The sequence below is a fragment of the Ananas comosus genome, linkage group 1 (assembly GCF_001540865.1).
Source record: "Ananas comosus cultivar F153 linkage group 1, ASM154086v1, whole genome shotgun sequence".
In the NCBI taxonomy this organism is placed as follows: Eukaryota; Viridiplantae; Streptophyta; class Magnoliopsida; order Poales; family Bromeliaceae; genus Ananas; species Ananas comosus.
In genome coordinates this window covers 1,144,139-1,161,359 of record NC_033621.1, presented here as the reverse complement: position 1 = coordinate 1,161,359, position 17,221 = coordinate 1,144,139, and the positions used below count along the sequence as shown (strand labels likewise).

Sequence of the window (17,221 nt, the reverse complement as noted above, 5' to 3'; positions counted from 1 at the left end):
TACTCTCTCTCTCTCTCTCTCTCTCTCTCTAATATCCACCAACACCAACCTGAAACAAATCAATTAATACTCTTCCACCTGCCTACTCCTCCCCAATCAATGCAATCTTTATTTTTCTTTTTCCCTTTTTTGCTACAGTTAATGTCATCTTAATGCCCCCTCCACTGAATCCTATCAGATGTGTCAACTTATTATTATTATCCACATAAAAATGAATCCACAAATCACCATCAATAATACTCAATGCAAATTGTTTTAGTTATTAGTAGTTCATCAAACACCACCCACCACAAATCACATCAATGTCATTTCCCCCTCCAACAAAATTACAAAATTGATCCAACAATTCGAGACCAAATCAAAATCCAATAGTTGGGTTTTGACCAGATTGGGTCATGCGTCTCGATTTGATTATTTATTTTGGATTTAATTTTGTCTCAAATTGGTTTATATTAAGATATTATTTTTTTTCTAAAAAAAATATACTCCCCCCTTTTTTTTTTTTTATTAAATTGGGAGGGAGAGACTAGAGAGACTAGAGAGAGAGGTAGTTGGGAGACTTGGGAGCTAACTCTTTTCGAAGAAAGTGTTCTCTGAACCGAGTCTACCATGTCATCTGTAGACTGTTGAATCATAACCCCACGTGGAAATTGCTATTTATTAAGGACGTTAAATTTCACAAAATTAAGGATAAAATTGTTTATAAAATTTATTGGACGGAAGAGATGAACACAAGCAGTGGATCGGACGAGGGTGATCGAGTGACGATCCAGGTTTACGGATGACGTGGTGGACATGGTCTAGGGAGCGATTTCCATTGGGCCGGAGCGAGGAGAGGAGGGTGTCGTGTGGAGCTCCAATCCCATTTAAAGCCGTTGGGGACTTTCTCTCTCTAACCCCGCCCCTTTCTCTCTCTACACTCTCTCTCTCTCTTCTCATTATAATCCGCCCCCTTTTCGTTTTCCCCCCACTGTTTTCTTTTCTCTCAGTGGATTTTCGTCGAATAGGTCATCTGCGCAAATGGGTTCTTGTAAATGATCACGTAGAAGAAGAATTTAGTGGGAATTGTGATCTGGGTTCTCCCATTTTTGTTGAGATCTCGGGGTGTGGTGCTCCTTTTTCTGATGTAAGTTGATCCAAGTTTCAAATTTTCCTTTTTTTTTTTTTGATTTGTTGGTGTGCTTTAGGTTCTTTGGGTTTTTCTTATCGTAAACAATTGGGTTTTATAATTTTGTTGGGTTTTCTCTGAGTTTGTTTGCGTGGTTTATTAATGCAAATTTGGTATCGTTTGTTCCGCTTTAGTTGTTTTAAATTCGCGTTTTTGGGGTGCTGGGGATGTGTAGTTTCTGTGTTATTGAGCTGTTGTTGAACTGTTCGTAGTAGTGCTTGTTAAGGTCCTTGTGTAGTATGGTCTTAAGAGACCATTTTGGTTTTAACCGTCGAAATAGTTACTTTACATTTATTTGTGGAGAGCAAATTTGTGGGGTCTAGTCTATCTGAACTGTCACAGAATCATTGTTTTGAAGAATCTACATGAAAAGTTTCAATTTTGAACTAACTGGTTCTTACTTTGTCATTGTTTATTTTATTTTATTTCTTTTTTGTTTTGTTGTCATGATGAATAAATCATGCTACAACAGTAAGTCGATAACATAAGTTTTTTTCATGCCATTTAGTTATGCGTAAGTTTTCTAGTTTTTTGTAGCAGAGTTACCAACGCAAGTGACAAATTTGTTTATTTGTGTTCTTCGAATTTGGACTTTATAAAGAGTTGATTGGCATCTAAAAATATTTTCAATTACAATATAGTATATGAGAAAATTCGAGTCTTTCGATGTCAAAGATTCCTTTGGATTTTTGGATGTGCATGTACTTAGTAGCTTGAAATAACTTACACAAGCATCAGCAGTTGAGTTGTATCACAAACTTAGTGAACTATGATATGCGAAACATAAACAACATTCTCTTCCGTAAATTAATAGGGCTTGCTTACATGAATCAATCTCGTATTGACATCTACCATGTTTAGTATGCTCAAGTCAAGCTAGCATCGTTTATCTTTCCTTCCTGTATATAACCAAGTCTCTTTAGTTGAACTCTTTATCTTATACAATCTTCAGTTACAATAAATTGTATACTTTAAGCAACATTTTGCAATGACTAAGCACAGCTCATGGACTTCATTAATAAGTTCATAGTACTAGATATCTTTTTCTCCTTGCTAATAACAGCATTGAGTACTATTGTTAAGAAGTTTGCTGGTCATATATATATATACTTGGTCGCTGTTTGGCCCTGCTGGAGGTGCTGCAGAAGTGCTGTTTAACACTTTGGCGGTAGTTGTTTCGAGAAGCAGTACAGCTTTTTTCATCAAAATCTCCTAAATAAGTTCCTTATATAGCAGAAAAAGATGTTGCAAATTGGAGCAATTACTTTTAGGATAATGTTACTCATTTCTTCTTAATCTAGTTGTTTGTGCAGCATGTCCGAAGGCCAGAGATCACCAATCATGGCAGAAGCTTGGCAAATGAATGGAGTAGTGAATGGAACTGTTCACCTCAAACACACAGCTACATTGTTAAAGGTCGATGAGTTTTGTCAAGCCCTCGGTGGTAAATCACCCATTCACAGCATATTGGTTGCCAATAATGGAATGGCGGCTGTTAAATTTATTCGTAGTATTAGATCATGGGCTTTGGAAACCTTTGGATCGGAGAAAGCGATTCTTTTGGTAGCTATGGCAACACCAGAAGACTTGAGAATAAATGCGGAGCATATTAGGATTGCAGATCAATTTGTGGAAGTTCCTGGTGGAACAAACAATAATAACTATGCTAATGTTCAACTTATCGTGGAGGTTGGTTCTATTTACATTTGCTGATTTGATCTTCTAGGACTAATTGTCTCTTTAAATGGGTAAATGGCAACAGGGGGTTCACAGCCTATTTAAGAGGTTCTGTTTAGTCTCCAAGGATTCCAACCTCTAAATTGGTATAATTGGTCCCCTAACTTTTGCGTTCCTTTGCATTTTTATCCTTTTTTACTAAATTCCTTTGTAAATTTGATGGTAATGGACATGTAATCTCCTTAAGACAAGTCCAAAAGTTGAAAAGTGGTCATTCGACAATGGTTACATGAATACTTTTTGTAATTTGACGAAGGAATTTGGTTGAAATGGTAATATTGCAACAAATTGTAGAGGTTAGGCACCCAATTCTAATGATTGAAAGATTGGAGACCTTGGCACTTTTAAAGAATTTTAAATGATAGCCAATTTATGTTATCATGATTGTTATAACATCTTAAACCATAACAGACTGCAGAAATAACCCATGTTTCGGCCGTTTGGCCTGGTTGGGGCCATGCATCTGAGAACCCAGAACTTCCGGACGCACTGAGTTCAAAAGGAATAATCTTTCTTGGGCCTCCAGCTTCATCAATGGCTGCACTAGGGGATAAAATCGGTTCGTCTTTGATTGCTCAAGCAGCAGGAGTACCCACCCTTCCATGGAGCGGTTCACATGTAATGTTTCACATTTTATATGAATTGTGCAATTTTTCCTACTTGTATATTGATTATCTCTTTAAAATGTTGTTACAGGTTAAAATTCCACCGGAAAGTTGCTTGGACTCCATACCTGAGGAAATATATAGAGAAGCTTGTGTTTATACCACAGAGGAAGCTGTGGCTAGCTGTCATGTGGTCGGCTATCCTGCCATGATTAAGGCTTCCTGGGGTGGCGGTGGCAAAGGGATAAGAAAGGTTGCTTTTATCTCTCTTATAGTAAAATTGGTCAGAATTTTTCTTTTTCCTTAACAGATGTGCTGTTTGCTATTGATACTTATGAAGCTGAGTTAATTCTCAAGGTTCATAATGATGATGAAGTGAGAGCATTGTTCAAACAAGTGCAAGGTGAAGTTCCTGGTTCACCAATATTCATAATGAAGGTTGCAGCACAGGTTAGGATTTCTTAACATTCTAATTTTCTGAGCTTGACTGTCACTGTTCCAATGCTTTTCCTATTATCTGAATTGTTGCTTCTCCTATGGTAATCGTTGTTTCATTTCCTTTTGCCTTCGGAATTCATTATAGAACATACTTCTAGATTTTTTCCCCCTCCCTTCTGTAGAGTCGGCATTTGGAAGTTCAGTTACTATGCGACCAATATGGTAATGTGGCTGCCCTACACAGTCGAGACTGTAGTGTGCAAAGGCGGCATCAAAAGGCAAGCTCTGTTTAACTCCTTTTTTTTTTTTCGCCTATTAAGTTTCCTTATATGCTGAAGCATATATCTTTTACATCAACTTGTTCCTTTTCATTCTTTAATTGCGGACATGCATTTATACTGGCCTTATTCACTTATTTTGTTCACCATGCACTCAAGTACCATCCAGTGATTTTTTGTAGTTGACCTTTGCTCTTTCACTTGGATGGAGCTTCTGTGGAAGTGTTGTTTGAGTACAAATGTTTATAGAAGCACTAACATGGTAGCTTTTTCATCGGAAATATCATCTCCAAATTCTTGCTGTAGAAGCAGAAGCTCCAAGTTGCAGTTTCTGCTCTTGAGGATTAGGAGCTCATTTTAGCTCCCTGCCACTAAAAAACTCCTGATAATTGAGTTTCTGCTCTTGAGGACTAGAAGCTCATTTTAGCTCCTTGCCACCAAAAAACTCCTGATGATTAATTCATTAGCACCACGCCAACCCCTCACACCCAATCAGTGAGAGTCGAGGAGCTATTCCCAAAGTTAGGCCGAATTGCTGCTGAGATGGTGTATGTTAACCGTTCAAAAGAGTCCTGGTCACTCACTATTGTATGAAAACCATGAGTGGACATTGATAGATAACCTGAATATTCAACAGATTATTGAAGAGGGACCAATTACTGTTGCTCCTCCCGACACCGTGAAACAGCTGGAGCAGGCAGCTCGGAGGCTTGCTAAATGTGTGGGGTATGTTGGTGCTGCCACTGTAGAGTATCTTTACAGCATGGAAACTGGCGAATACTATTTCCTAGAGCTCAACCCTCGGTTACAGGTTTCTTTGGCCTCTTGCACTTGAAGAAAATGATTCTTTTTTTATAAATCTTCTATCTTCTCTTTAACTTGGATCCTTTTCAGGTGGAACATCCTGTAACTGAGTGGATAGCTGAGATAAATTTACCAGCAGCTCAAGTTGCTGTAGGAATGGGAATACCTCTTTGGCAAATACCAGGTATGCTAATTTTTTAAGGCCAATGTCCATAAGGGTTATACTTATTTATTTTTTGTTTATTTCTAGGGGCTTTTACACCCCTGCAAAGTCACCTATTTGCATGTTTCCCTTTAAAATCTAAACTTTCATATATTCCCATAAAAAATGCAACTTCTTGCAAAGATACCTTTTTATGTATTTCATATGTTCCCATAAAAAAATGCTACTTCTTGCAAAGGTACCTTATTATGTATCAAAAAAAGTTCTTGGAGAGGAGCATTTTCTAAGTTTAACTATATAGATGCAAGATTTAGACTTTAAAGGCCATGCATGTTCAGACTGTCCAGACTCCAGACATATAATCTAATAGATAATTTTGCACAGGTAATAAATGTAGATAAATCTCTTATTTTTATTATGCATGTATTTCATAGAGATCAGGCGTTTTTACAATATGGACCATGGCGGAGGATACGATGCTTGGAGAAAAACATCAGTTGTTGCAACCCCATTTGATTTTGATAAAGCAGAATCAGTTAGGCCGAAAGGTCATTGTGTGGCCGTCAGGGTTACCAGTGAGGACCCAGATGATGGTTTTAAGCCCACAAGTGGAAAAGTGCAGGTAACAATTTTGTACAAAGATGTTATACATGTAGTGTAATATGGAACGAGCTTTTGATCAGTTTGACTGAATTGTTTGCAGGAACTGAGTTTTAAAAGCAAGCCGAATGTATGGGCTTACTTCTCTGTAAAGGTATGTTTGGGTAGGATAGATTGGATTTTTCTGTATGAACTTGGTTATTGACATGGCAAAAGGAAATTATAGATATGTTTATGTGGAAGACTAACCGATATGAAACATTTATTTTTATTGTTATGTTATTATTGTTACTAATTATATTATCATAAAACTGTGCTGCATCTGTTGCTGGACTTTTATTTCGGGCTGAACTAATGTTGGCACAAACTCTCTTTAGAACCTAGGCAGTCATTTGCATTTAAAAATGACAGCTGGCTTATTCCTATATACTTAATTTCTACTTCTCTTCATATCTTAGTAAGCAAATCGGCGATGGCAGTTTAAATTGTTCTTCAATTAGTTTTCTCTTATCTCTACAATACTTTTTCTGCCTTCCCCATTCCCATTGGTAATCTTTTTTTCATTAAGTGGTTATTTTCATTATGTTGGTAACTTTTACACTTGAAAAGAAACTAGAAGTGGGTTTAATTATGCCAAAATAGAGTAAGGTATTCATTTAGATCTTTATTTAGTATTCTTTTTCCTTCTCAACCATGATGGTGCCAAATAGAGTAAAAAGGAACATCTTATTCATTTTCTTTACATTTTTCCTTTTTGCTCCTCACTATAGCATCACAGCAGTATAATTCTAACCCATGGTGCCTCTCACCTGTAGGCCAGTTTATAGCTCTGGAATTATATTTGTTAGAACTTTGGGATATGCCTTCCAATACCTAAAGTGCATATTTCCATTTCTAAGATACTATATACAACTAATTTTTATTTCATTTTCAGTCTGGAGGTGGGATTCATGAGTTCTCTGATTCTCAATTTGGTACGTAATGCTGACAGATTGCTAGATTCTTCTAATAACTTTTTGAAAAGCTTCTGCTTATAACTCTTATTTTACTCTAGGGCATGTTTTTGCATTTGGGGAGTCCAGGGCCTTAGCAGTAGCTAATATGGTGCTTGGGTTAAAGGAGATCCAGATCCTTGGAGAAATTCGCACAAATGTTGATTATACCATAGATCTCTTGAATGTAAGGATGCCTATTTTTACACTATGTTATCCCTGAGATGGATATCTTATCCAGTATTTCTCATGTACTGCTTTTACAGGCTACAGAATATAGAGACAATAAAATTCATACTGGCTGGTTGGATAGCAGAATAGCTATGCGGGTTAGGGCTGAGAGGCCTCCTTGGTACCTTTCCGTTGTTGGAGGAGCTCTATATGTAAGAATATTTAATTAAATGATAGCTACATAGTTGTCAATTCACAGAGTGCTTTATTCTGTACACAGATATAGGAGTTGCTTACAAATTTGGTCCTTGGATTTTGAATGCAATTTCAGTTACATCGTCAGAGTCTCGATTTTAATAATTTAGTCCCAAAAGTTTGTCTGATTTAACAATTTAAGTTCTTTGGTTAGTCTACCGTCTATTTTTCAGATGGTCACGCAGGACAAACTTTGAGGACTAAATTTGTTACTGAATCTCTGAGGACTTAAAATGAGATTGAGATCAAACTTCTGAGACTAAATTTGTAAGTTGTAACAACCCTATATATACTAAACCAGTCTGAGTGCCATCACTTGCCTTTTAATTCTATCAGAAAGCATCAACAAGCAGTGCAGCGATTGTTTCAGAGTACGTTGGCTATCTAGTAAAAGGTCAAATCCCTCCTAAGGTAGCATATGCTATGGCTGAGCCCTAGACTATGTTTAAAATATTGGTTTCTGCTCCCCTTTTTTATGCTAAGATTTAATCGGTCATAAAATTTTATTGCAGCACATATCACTTGTCAATTCAGTTGTTTCTTTAAATATCGAAGGGAGCAAATACACGGTAATTCTCTACATTCATTAAGTTGTTCGAATTATTCTTTTGAAATATTTTTCATGCTTTAATCATTTGGGATCCTACGGTAGATTGAGATGGTGAGGGGTGGACCTGGTAGCTACAAATTGAGGATGAACCAATCAGAGATTGAAGCAGAAATCCATACCTTGCGTGATGGTGGTCTTTTGATGCAGGCAAATATTTCTCCCTGTTTTCTTGTTATCATAAAATTTTTCTGTCATTCTTAATTACTTGTCTCTCAAACATTATCTAACTTGTCTCTAGTGGCAACTTTCAACAGTTGAATGGAAATAGCCATGTTATCTATGCTGAAGATGAGGCTGCTGGTACTCGCCTTCTTATCGATGGAAGGACATGCTTGCTGCAGGTATGCAAAGTTTCACTTTTTATTTTTATATTTTACCCATTATGAGTTTCTAAAGACTAAAAGTTCGCTTCTAATTATTTAAACACATTTTTTGGAGAGTGCGATGAAACTTAAATGAGTACTATCATATTGTTACTTTTGGATAAAGCATGAACTTCACTTCTAACTTGTAGTTGACGCAAAAATAGCATATGTATTTTTACTGTACTAGCATTTAGTAGAAATTGATAAATATTATACTCTTGTTTCAGAATGATCATGATCCATCTAAATTAGTAGCCGAGACACCGTGCAAGCTTCTCCGCTTTCTGGTTTCTGATGGTGCTCATGTTGATGCTGATGCACCTTATGCGGAGGTTGAGGTGATGAAGATGTGCATGCCGCTTTTATTGCCTGCTTCTGGAGTTATTCATTTTGTGATGTCTGAAGGCCAGGCGATGCAGGTAAATGATTAACTATATGGCCCTTCAGAATCTTAATTTCATACATACTTATCCTTGAACATACAGAAATTTCCCTCTTCAGAGAAAAAAAAAAAAAAAAAGGACCCCCAAACTTGAGCATATTTTTGGTAAGAAAGTAAACCTTCAAAGAATAAATGCTATTTTTCTAACTACCCAAAAGCTATTTTTTTTATTCGTGAAAATAACCCACTTTTCATCCAAACGTAAAATTGGTCTTATTCCTGTTTATCCCCAAAGTTGTACCTATCCCAGGAATAACCAAAAAAATTTTATTCCTGAACCAAATGATACCTCAAAGAATAAATATGAAAATTCAGATTTTACAGGGATATATGTGTGAAGATATGATTTTGCAGGTATACATATATAAAAGTTCCTTGTTTTAATTAGTCGAAGGTAATACTTTTTGCAGGCTGGGGACCTTATAGCAAAGCTGGATCTTGATGATCCGTCCGCTGTGAGGAGGGCTGAACCATTTCACGGCACATTTCCAAAACTCGGACCCCCTACTGCAGTTTCTGACAAAGTTCATCAAAGATGTGCGGCCAGTTTAAATGCTGCTCGAATGATTCTTGCAGGCTATGAACATAACATTCAAGAAGTAAGGAAAAGAAAAGGATTAAAATATTTAAATAAGATTCATTTTGATGGATTTTCATGTTTTCATCTTAGATATTTTATCAAAACATTTAATGCAATGATGTTTGCAAGGTCACTTCTTGCTTTAGAATTATCTTGCTTTCTCTACTATGCCTTAATCTTCCTGCTCTCCAAAATATGTTTCACGGAGTAAAAAGAAAAAAATATCATGTAATTCCAGAAAATTAAATTTGAATTTGGAGTTTTGGACTAAAATGATGAAGATATTTCTCTACAACTTTGATTCTTTTCCAGAAAACAAAATTTGAATTTGTTTATTTTTTTTTCCTCAATCGATATATTACCATTTGTTTGTTATGCTAGATGTCAATGAAGTTTCTTTTAATTTTCATGATCTTTTTTTTTTTCTTCTTCTTTAATTGTTTGTATTTATCAGGTCATGCGAGAATTGCTGAACTGTTTAGATAGTCCTGAACTCCCTTTTCTCCAGTGGCAAGAGAGCATGTCTGTATTGGCAACTCGACTCCCAAAAGATCTTAAGAATGAGGTACGATTTAGCCTCTTGCTTCAGCAATTTCTCATTCTGGCTTATTTAATTGTAGAGCTAAGATGTTTTTCACTTCACATGCAATACAGTTGGACACAAAATATAAAGAGTATGAATCAACTTCATCTTCCAAGAAGAACATTGATTTCCCTGCCAAATTACTAAGAGGGGTTCTCGAGGTCAGTGGCATCTAGTGGCTTCTTCAACCTGTTTTTTTACCTTCTTGTTTTTTCTCCAAGAAGGTTTTTCTTTAATGCGTACTTTTGCAGGCTCATCTCTCCTCCTGCTCTGAGAAAGATAGAGCTGCACAAGAGAGGCTTGTGGAACCCCTTATGAGTCTTGTAAAGTCTTACGAGGGTGGAAGAGAAAGCCATGCACGTGTAATTGTGCAGTCTCTTTTCGAGGAGTATCTGTCTGTTGAAGAACTATTCAGTGATAACATTCAGGTTGATGTTCATTCATGCTGCTTCATTTTCAAAAGTCGCAATTGTAGCAGTAACTAAAATACAATAGGAAAAAAAAATCTGAAGTGATGTTTCTTAGGTTCAAATTTTGTCTTGCCAATTATCAATAATATGACTCAATTAAGTTATCTTTTTCTCACATGAGAGAACTTGCTATATTTCTTGGTTATAGGGTGATGTGATAGAAAGGCTTCGTCTGCAACACAAGAAAGATCTCCGAAAAGTTGTAGACATTGTTTTGTCCCATCAGGTAATTTGCTTGTGAGGGCAACAAATTATCCTTTTACTTAATCTCATACTTATATCACTTGGTACTGCTATATGCAAATTTTGATGTTATTATAATTATCAATTCGAAAGCATTTTTAACATTAACTGTTTATTCGCTGCTTTGAAGGGTGTGCGGAGTAAAAATAAGCTGATACTACGACTTATGGAAGCATTAGTTTACCCCAACCCTGCTGCTTATAGGGACCAGCTGATTCGATTTTCTGCTCTTAATCATACTACTTACTCTGAGGTCATAACACAAAATATTTCTAAATTACAATTAGAATTTTGTAAATTTTCTTTTAAATATTGTGCTTTTGAATGTGGTAACTGCAGTTGGCACTTAAAGCGAGTCAACTTCTCGAACAAACCAAACTGAGTGAGCTCAGAACAAGCATTGCTAGAAGTCTTTCGGAGCTAGAGATGTTCACTGAGGAAGGAGAGCGTGTCTCTACCCCTAGGAGGAAAATGGCGATCAATGAGAGAATGGAGGATCTCGTCAGTGCTCCGTTGGCAGTTGAGGATGCCCTGGTGGCTTTGTTTGATCACAGCGACCCTACCCTTCAAAGAAGAGTGGTGGAGACGTATATACGCCGATTGTATCAGGTACAATCAAGCTTTCAATTTTATTCAGGTTCAACTCTGTTTCTGATTTTACTTTCAGTGTAGATGCTTCTAGCTTCATAAAATAGAAAAGTTTGGAGCTTTCACTGTCGCAATAAGCTGAAATGAAGATTTTGAGCCTTGAAAGCAAAGCTCCAATTTGTAGCTTCTGCTTCTAATGTTAAAAGAAGTTTAGGGGTTTTGATTTAGTCCTTCTGATAGCACTGTATCACCATATTCTTCAACAGTGCCAAACAAAGCCTAATTTCTGTTCTGCATGGCTTGTAAGGCAGCTTCTCAACGCCAAAAAGGCAAAATCTTCTAGAAACTTGCAGTTCGCCAACAGATGGTCTGGAGCTTTTGCTGTGGTAAGAGATCAAAGTGAGCTTCTGGATCCAAGAGTGGAAGTCCCACTTTGAAGCTTCAACTTCTGTTGTGTAGCAAGAAGCTATAGACTAGACTTTAGTGAAAAAGCTTTTAAGTGTTTCTTCGAACTACTCTACTCGAAGAAGCACTTTTACAAGAGCTTCACTCAGGCCAAAAAAGCTCTATATGGATATTGACATATATTATTAATTCATAGCATTCCTGACTAAAAAAAATTTCTGCAGCCCTACCTCGTCAAGGATAGCGTGCGTATGCAATGGCATAGATCAGGTCTGATTGCTTTTTGGGAGTTTTGTGAGGAGCATATTGAGAAAAGAAATGGGACTGAGGATGCAATGCCCGATAAAATGTTAGTAGAAAAACACTGCGAGAAGAAATGGGGTGCAATGGTCATCATTAAATCTCTTCAATTTCTGCCAACAGCAATCAGTGTTGCTTTGAAGGAGGCTACACATTGTTTAAACTATGCAGCAGACAATGAATCAATCTCAAATGCGACTCCTGGGCACGCTAGTCAAGGCAACATGCTGCATGTTGCATTGGTTGGCATTAATAATCAAATGAGTACACTTCAAGACAGGTGTGTACTTCTTGTCATATGATTTAAAAACCTTATCCTGAAATATTAACTTATGTGAATTCCTGCTTAACTTTCCATGTAAACTGAACTTTCTCGCAGTGGTGATGAGGATCAGGCCCAGGAAAGGATAAACAAAATAGCCAAGATTTTGAAGGAGAAGGTATTGAGCTCTGACCTCTGTAATGCAGGCATTAGAGTTATTAATTGCATCATACAGAGAGATGAGGGTCGAGCACCTATGCGCCACTCATTCCATTGGTCTGAGGAAAAGCTTTATTATGAGGAAGAGCCGCTTCTTCGTCACTTGGAACCTCCTCTATCTACATTCCTTGAAGTGGTATGTAACGTATTTGTACATTGAGATATTTATTTATCACCATCGCAAAACTATCAAAACGCAACCGTAAAATCTGAGCATTGATTTGCACCGTTGAAAAGCTGGATTTTTTTTTTCTTTTACATATGTGCCATTGTATTTAGGAAATAGCCCTCTTCAAAATATCTCTTTGTACAGAATCAACTTCCCCTGTGATTTGGCTGGCTTCCCAACTTAAGATATATGTATTTTTGTAAAAACTGCGTTTCAAGTGTTACAATGAAAATTTAGGTTTTACACAGGTACAAATTAAAAATTGAAGATTTTGCAAGGATTATATGTAAAAGCCCCATATATATGAAGCTACAAGTTTTCCTACTCTCTGTGCCAATTTGCGGTAGCATCATTGTTGTCATGTATTCCACCAGGAAAACAGTTGGGATTGAAAGCTTTCTTCTTGTTTTTTTCTTCTATTGTAGGAAAAGCTGAAAGGTTATGGTAAAATACAGTATACACCATCTCGAGATCGGCAGTGGCACCTATACACTGTTGTCGATCCCCAGGCACGGGTCCAGAGGATGTTTCTCCGTACCCTAGTCAGACAACCTAGACTCTCTAGTGGATTTTCATCAAGCCAAGATGTTAATACAGTAATTAGCTGTGCCAAATCTTCTTTATCCTTCACAGCATCCAGCATATTGAGATCATTAATGGCAGCTTTGGAAGAATTAGAGCTTCACGTTCATAACACCACCATCAGATCTGATCACTCCCACATGTATTTGTGTATATTGAGAGAACAGCAACTTTATGATCTTATTAATTATTCAAGGTCAGTAATCTGTACATGCTCTTTTTTTCCTTAAATTATGAAGTAAGTAAATTTTTGTGCTCTTTTTTCTGGACAACTCAACTCTACATATTTCTGCTTTTAATAGGACAATTGATGTGGATGCTTGCAAAGACGAAGCTACCGTCCAAGTGATCTTAAAAGAAATGGCTTTGAAGATTCATGAATTGGTTGGGGCAAGGATGCATCGTCTAGCTGTCTGCGAGTGGGAAATGAAAATTTGGTTGGATTGTGATGGGCTTGCTCATGGTGCTTGGAGAATTGCAGTGACCAATGTCACTGGCCATACTTGCACTGTACATGTAAGCCTAAATATCTCATATTTTATTCTTTTAAGGATGTACTTGGGCTTGTAAATATTTAGTCATTCTTGAGTCTTCTATGATACTTCCAGTTGTAGATTTATCTTTCTTGGTTTTTCTACTAGGTCTATCGAGAATTGGAGGACAACAAATCACACGAACTAGTTTACCATTCTGCCACCTCGGTGCCTGGTCCTTTGCATGGCGTGCCGTTATCTGCTCTATATCAACCTTTGGGTCCTATTGATCAAAAACGTTTAGCAGCTAGGAAGTCCAACACCACGTATTGCTACGATTTTCCACTGGTGATTCCTAAACTGTATTCTTATATTACAACAATGTTTTCTTTTTCCTTTGTATGCATAAAAACCATTTGGGAAATTTTTTTACATCCTTAAAAATAAATGTTTTGTGTGCAGGTGTTTGAAACTGCTCTTCGCCAGTCATGGGCATCTTACTCTCAAGCAGAAGTCAAAGCTCCGGGAGATGGTCGTGATATTCTCAGAGTCAAAGAACTTATGTTCTCTGACAAAACTGGAGCATGGGGTACTCCTTTAATTCTTGTTGACCGTACCCCCGGTCTAAATGATGTGGGCATGGTTGCTTGGTCCGTAGAGATGCTCACACCAGAATTCCCCAATGGAAGAAATATCATAGTCGTCGCAAATGATTGTACATTCAAACACGGCTCTTTTGGTCCCAGAGAAGATGCTTTCTTTGATGCTGTCACCAATCTCGCATGTGAGAAGAAGCTCCCCCTTATTTACTTAGCAGCAAACGCAGGTGCGCGAATTGGGTTGGCGGAGGAAGTAAAGTCCTGCTTTCGTGTTGGTTGGTCTGATGACTTGAGTCCAGAGCGTGGCTTTCATTACATGTATCTCACTCCCGAAGACTATATGAAAATCAGCTCATCAGTCATAGCTCACGAACTTAAACTAGAAAGCGGTGAAATTAGATGGGTCCTTGATTCCATAGTCGGGAAGGAGGACGGACTCGGTGTGGAGAATTTATCAGGAAGCGGGGCCATAGCAAGTGCTTATTCTAGGGCGTACACAGAGACCTTCACTCTAACCTATGTCACTGGTCGAACTGTTGGAATCGGAGCTTATCTTGCTAGGCTTGGCATGAGATGCATTCAGCGCCTGGACCAGCCTATAATTTTAACTGGGTTTCCTACTCTCAATAAGCTCCTTGGCCGTGAAGTGTACAGCTCCCATATGCAACTTGGTGGACCAAAGATTATGGCGACAAATGGGGTCGTTCATCTAACAGTTTCAGATGATCTTGAAGGTGTTTCGGCCATTTTGAAGTGGCTTAGCTATGTTCCTCCGTTTGTAGGTGGGCCCCTCCCTATTTCAAGGCCCATGGACCCACCTGAGCGACCAATTGGCTACTTCCCGGAGAATTCCTGTGAGCCACGTGCGGCTATAAGTGGGATTCAAGACAGCAAAGGAAATTGGTTAGGGGGCATTTTCGACAAAGATAGCTTCATAGAGACATTAGAAGGTTGGGCGAAGACAGTGGTAACGGGAAGAGCAAAACTTGGTGGAATTCCCGTGGGGATCATAGCCGTCGAAACCCAAACACAAATGCAAGTCATACCAGCTGATCCAGGTCAGCTCGATTCGCACGAAAGGGTGGTCCCACAAGCTGGCCAAGTTTGGTTCCCCGACTCTGCCACTAAAACCTCTCAAGCTTTATTGGATTTTAACCGTGAAGAAATTCCGCTCTTTATTCTTGCTAATTGGAGAGGGTTTTCAGGTGGGCAGAGAGACCTATTTGAAGGGATTCTTCAAGCAGGGTCCACAATTGTTGAGAACTTAAGGACTTACAAGCAGCCTGTGTTTGTTTACATTCCTATGAGTGGAGAGCTTCGCGGTGGTGCGTGGGTCGTGGTGGATAGCAAGATCAACTCAGATCACATTGAGATGTATGCGGAGAGGACAGCAAGAGGCAATGTGCTTGAGCCGGAAGGGCTTATTGAGATCAAGTTCAGGTCGAAAGAGCTTATTGAGTGCATGGGACGGCTTGACCCAGAAGTCAGAAGCCTGAAGGAAAAGCTCAAAGAAGCCAACGAAGATGGAAACCAAGCCGAGGTACAATCCATTCAGAAGAGGATAATGTCGAGGGAGAAGCAGCTGTTGCCTATATACACTCAAATTGCCACCAAGTTTGCCGACTTGCATGATACTCCATTGAGAATGGCGGCCAAAGGAGCGGTTAGAGAAGTAGTAGACTGGGAGAATTGTCGCTACTTCTTCTATAAAAGATTGCTTAGAAAAGTCTCCGAAGGACTTCTTGTTAAGAGTGTTAGGGATGCTGCTGGGGAGCAGCTTTCATACAAAGCTGCGATGGGTTTGATCAAGAAGTGGTTTTCCGCTTCGCAATCGGGTGAAGCAGACTACAATAATTGGGATGATGATGAGGCTTTCTTTAAATGGAAAAATGACGCTAGAAACTATGAGAGCTATCTCAAGGATTTAAGGGCTCAGAAAGCATTCCAAGTGCTCTCGAGTTTCAGTGAATCAAGTTCGGATTTGGAAGCTTTGCCTCAAGCCCTTTCTGCTCTTCTCTGCAAGGTTAGTATTGCTTTACATTTATCTTGCAAAATCATCTGCCTATAAAAGTTGAAATCTTCATGTATGCCCCTCAAAAGTGCAGTTTCTTAGAAAAAGACTTTTTAGTTGGAAACATCCGAGAATTGGGAACGTATAAAAAATTAAAATGTAGAGTACATATGAATTTTTTTTTTTATTTTGCATAAATATATAAATGTAGGTAGGAAATTTTGCAGGGGGTGTAGATGTACATTTTTCTTTTCTCTTGTATCAAAAGAATTTGGCTTCTTATTAACACCAAAAAGTTACCAGTTTCCAATTATAGAATGAACTTTACCACATCTGATTTTTAAGTAGTGTTTTATGTTCTATTAACTTTTATTCCTCTTATTTCCCTCTGTAATCGTATTTTTACGTGCATTGTTATTTACCTTTTGTTTTCAAAGATATTCTAAGCTTCATTTTCGATTCGCTTTTGGTGGAAGAAACCTGTAACCTTGCATGAATCATAGCAGTTACCGTATATAAAACTTACTGATATGCTTATTCTTGGACATTATTACAGATGGATCCTTCTAGAAGAACGCAATTAGTCGAAGAACTCAAACAGATTCTTGATTGACCGATCGACAAGGACCACATGTATGATATTGTTGATCGGAATAAGCTACTGATTAAAGCCGAATAATTCTCGCAGACGAGAGAATAGAAGAAACACGAACACTGCATTCGGAATTAAAGGATTTGTTCTCTAACAGCAGCCGCTTTGTTACCGGCCCTGTTTATCGGTTCTTTTCGGTCGCAACTGTATATAATAATGATTGATGCTTGTGCGGGATCAGGTTGTAGAGTAGTTACAATTATTATTATGAAATTGCTTTGGAGAGACTCTTATTTTTATAGGCAAGTGTTCTTTATCTAGCACTTAAGTGTAACTTGAGGATTGTCATTGTCTTTTTTCTTTTTTTTTTCTTTAAGATATTTTTGGAAATTACTTTGTTTTTTTGTTGATGCTTCTATTGTGACGGTTTGTTAGTGGTATTTCTATGGACCTGATTCCTAAATAGGATAATATGAATGGAAAATATAATAAAATTTTCAACTTGGAGAAAAATTAT

The 17,221-nt window shown here is 37.8% G+C and overlaps 1 protein-coding gene across 2 annotated transcripts; it reads left to right on the top strand.

Moving 5' to 3' along the window:
* On the top strand, nucleotides 883–17,144 carry LOC109722793 (acetyl-CoA carboxylase 1-like). 2 transcript variants are annotated; one of them, XM_020250945.1, is made up of 32 exons: nucleotides 883–1,126; nucleotides 2,482–2,857; nucleotides 3,317–3,523; nucleotides 3,602–3,763; nucleotides 3,868–3,960; nucleotides 4,131–4,226; nucleotides 4,864–5,037; nucleotides 5,121–5,214; nucleotides 5,628–5,815; nucleotides 5,897–5,947; nucleotides 6,728–6,767; nucleotides 6,848–6,972; nucleotides 7,052–7,168; nucleotides 7,548–7,622; nucleotides 7,724–7,780; nucleotides 7,864–7,968; nucleotides 8,076–8,162; nucleotides 8,414–8,605; nucleotides 9,039–9,227; nucleotides 9,663–9,773; nucleotides 9,863–9,952; nucleotides 10,043–10,219; nucleotides 10,410–10,487; nucleotides 10,635–10,757; nucleotides 10,844–11,113; nucleotides 11,722–12,077; nucleotides 12,177–12,414; nucleotides 12,873–13,225; nucleotides 13,332–13,545; nucleotides 13,671–13,850; nucleotides 13,965–16,124; nucleotides 16,669–17,144. In XM_020250945.1, exons 2-32 carry the CDS (start codon nucleotides 2,483–2,485, stop codon nucleotides 16,723–16,725), a joined length of 6,834 nt encoding a protein of 2,277 aa, XP_020106534.1. In that variant the 5' UTR covers nucleotides 883–1,126; nucleotide 2,482; the 3' UTR covers nucleotides 16,726–17,144. The 2 variants fall into 2 exon arrangements, with proteins under 2 accessions (XP_020106534.1, XP_020106525.1); XM_020250936.1 differs by having other exon boundaries at nucleotides 2,470–2,857.

Bases quoted from the DNA above. Each gene is read 5' to 3' on its own strand.
- LOC109722793 (XM_020250945.1), top strand. From the start codon at position 2,483: ATGTCCGAAGGCCAGAGATCACCAATCATGGCAGAAGCTTGGCAAATG. The intron at 5,038-5,120 runs GTTTCTTTGGCC...GATCCTTTTCAG, and splicing joins AGCTCAACCCTCGGTTACAG to GTGGAACATCCTGTAACTGA. The intron at 11,114-11,721 runs GTACAATCAAGC...AAATTTCTGCAG, and splicing joins ATATACGCCGATTGTATCAG to CCCTACCTCGTCAAGGATAG.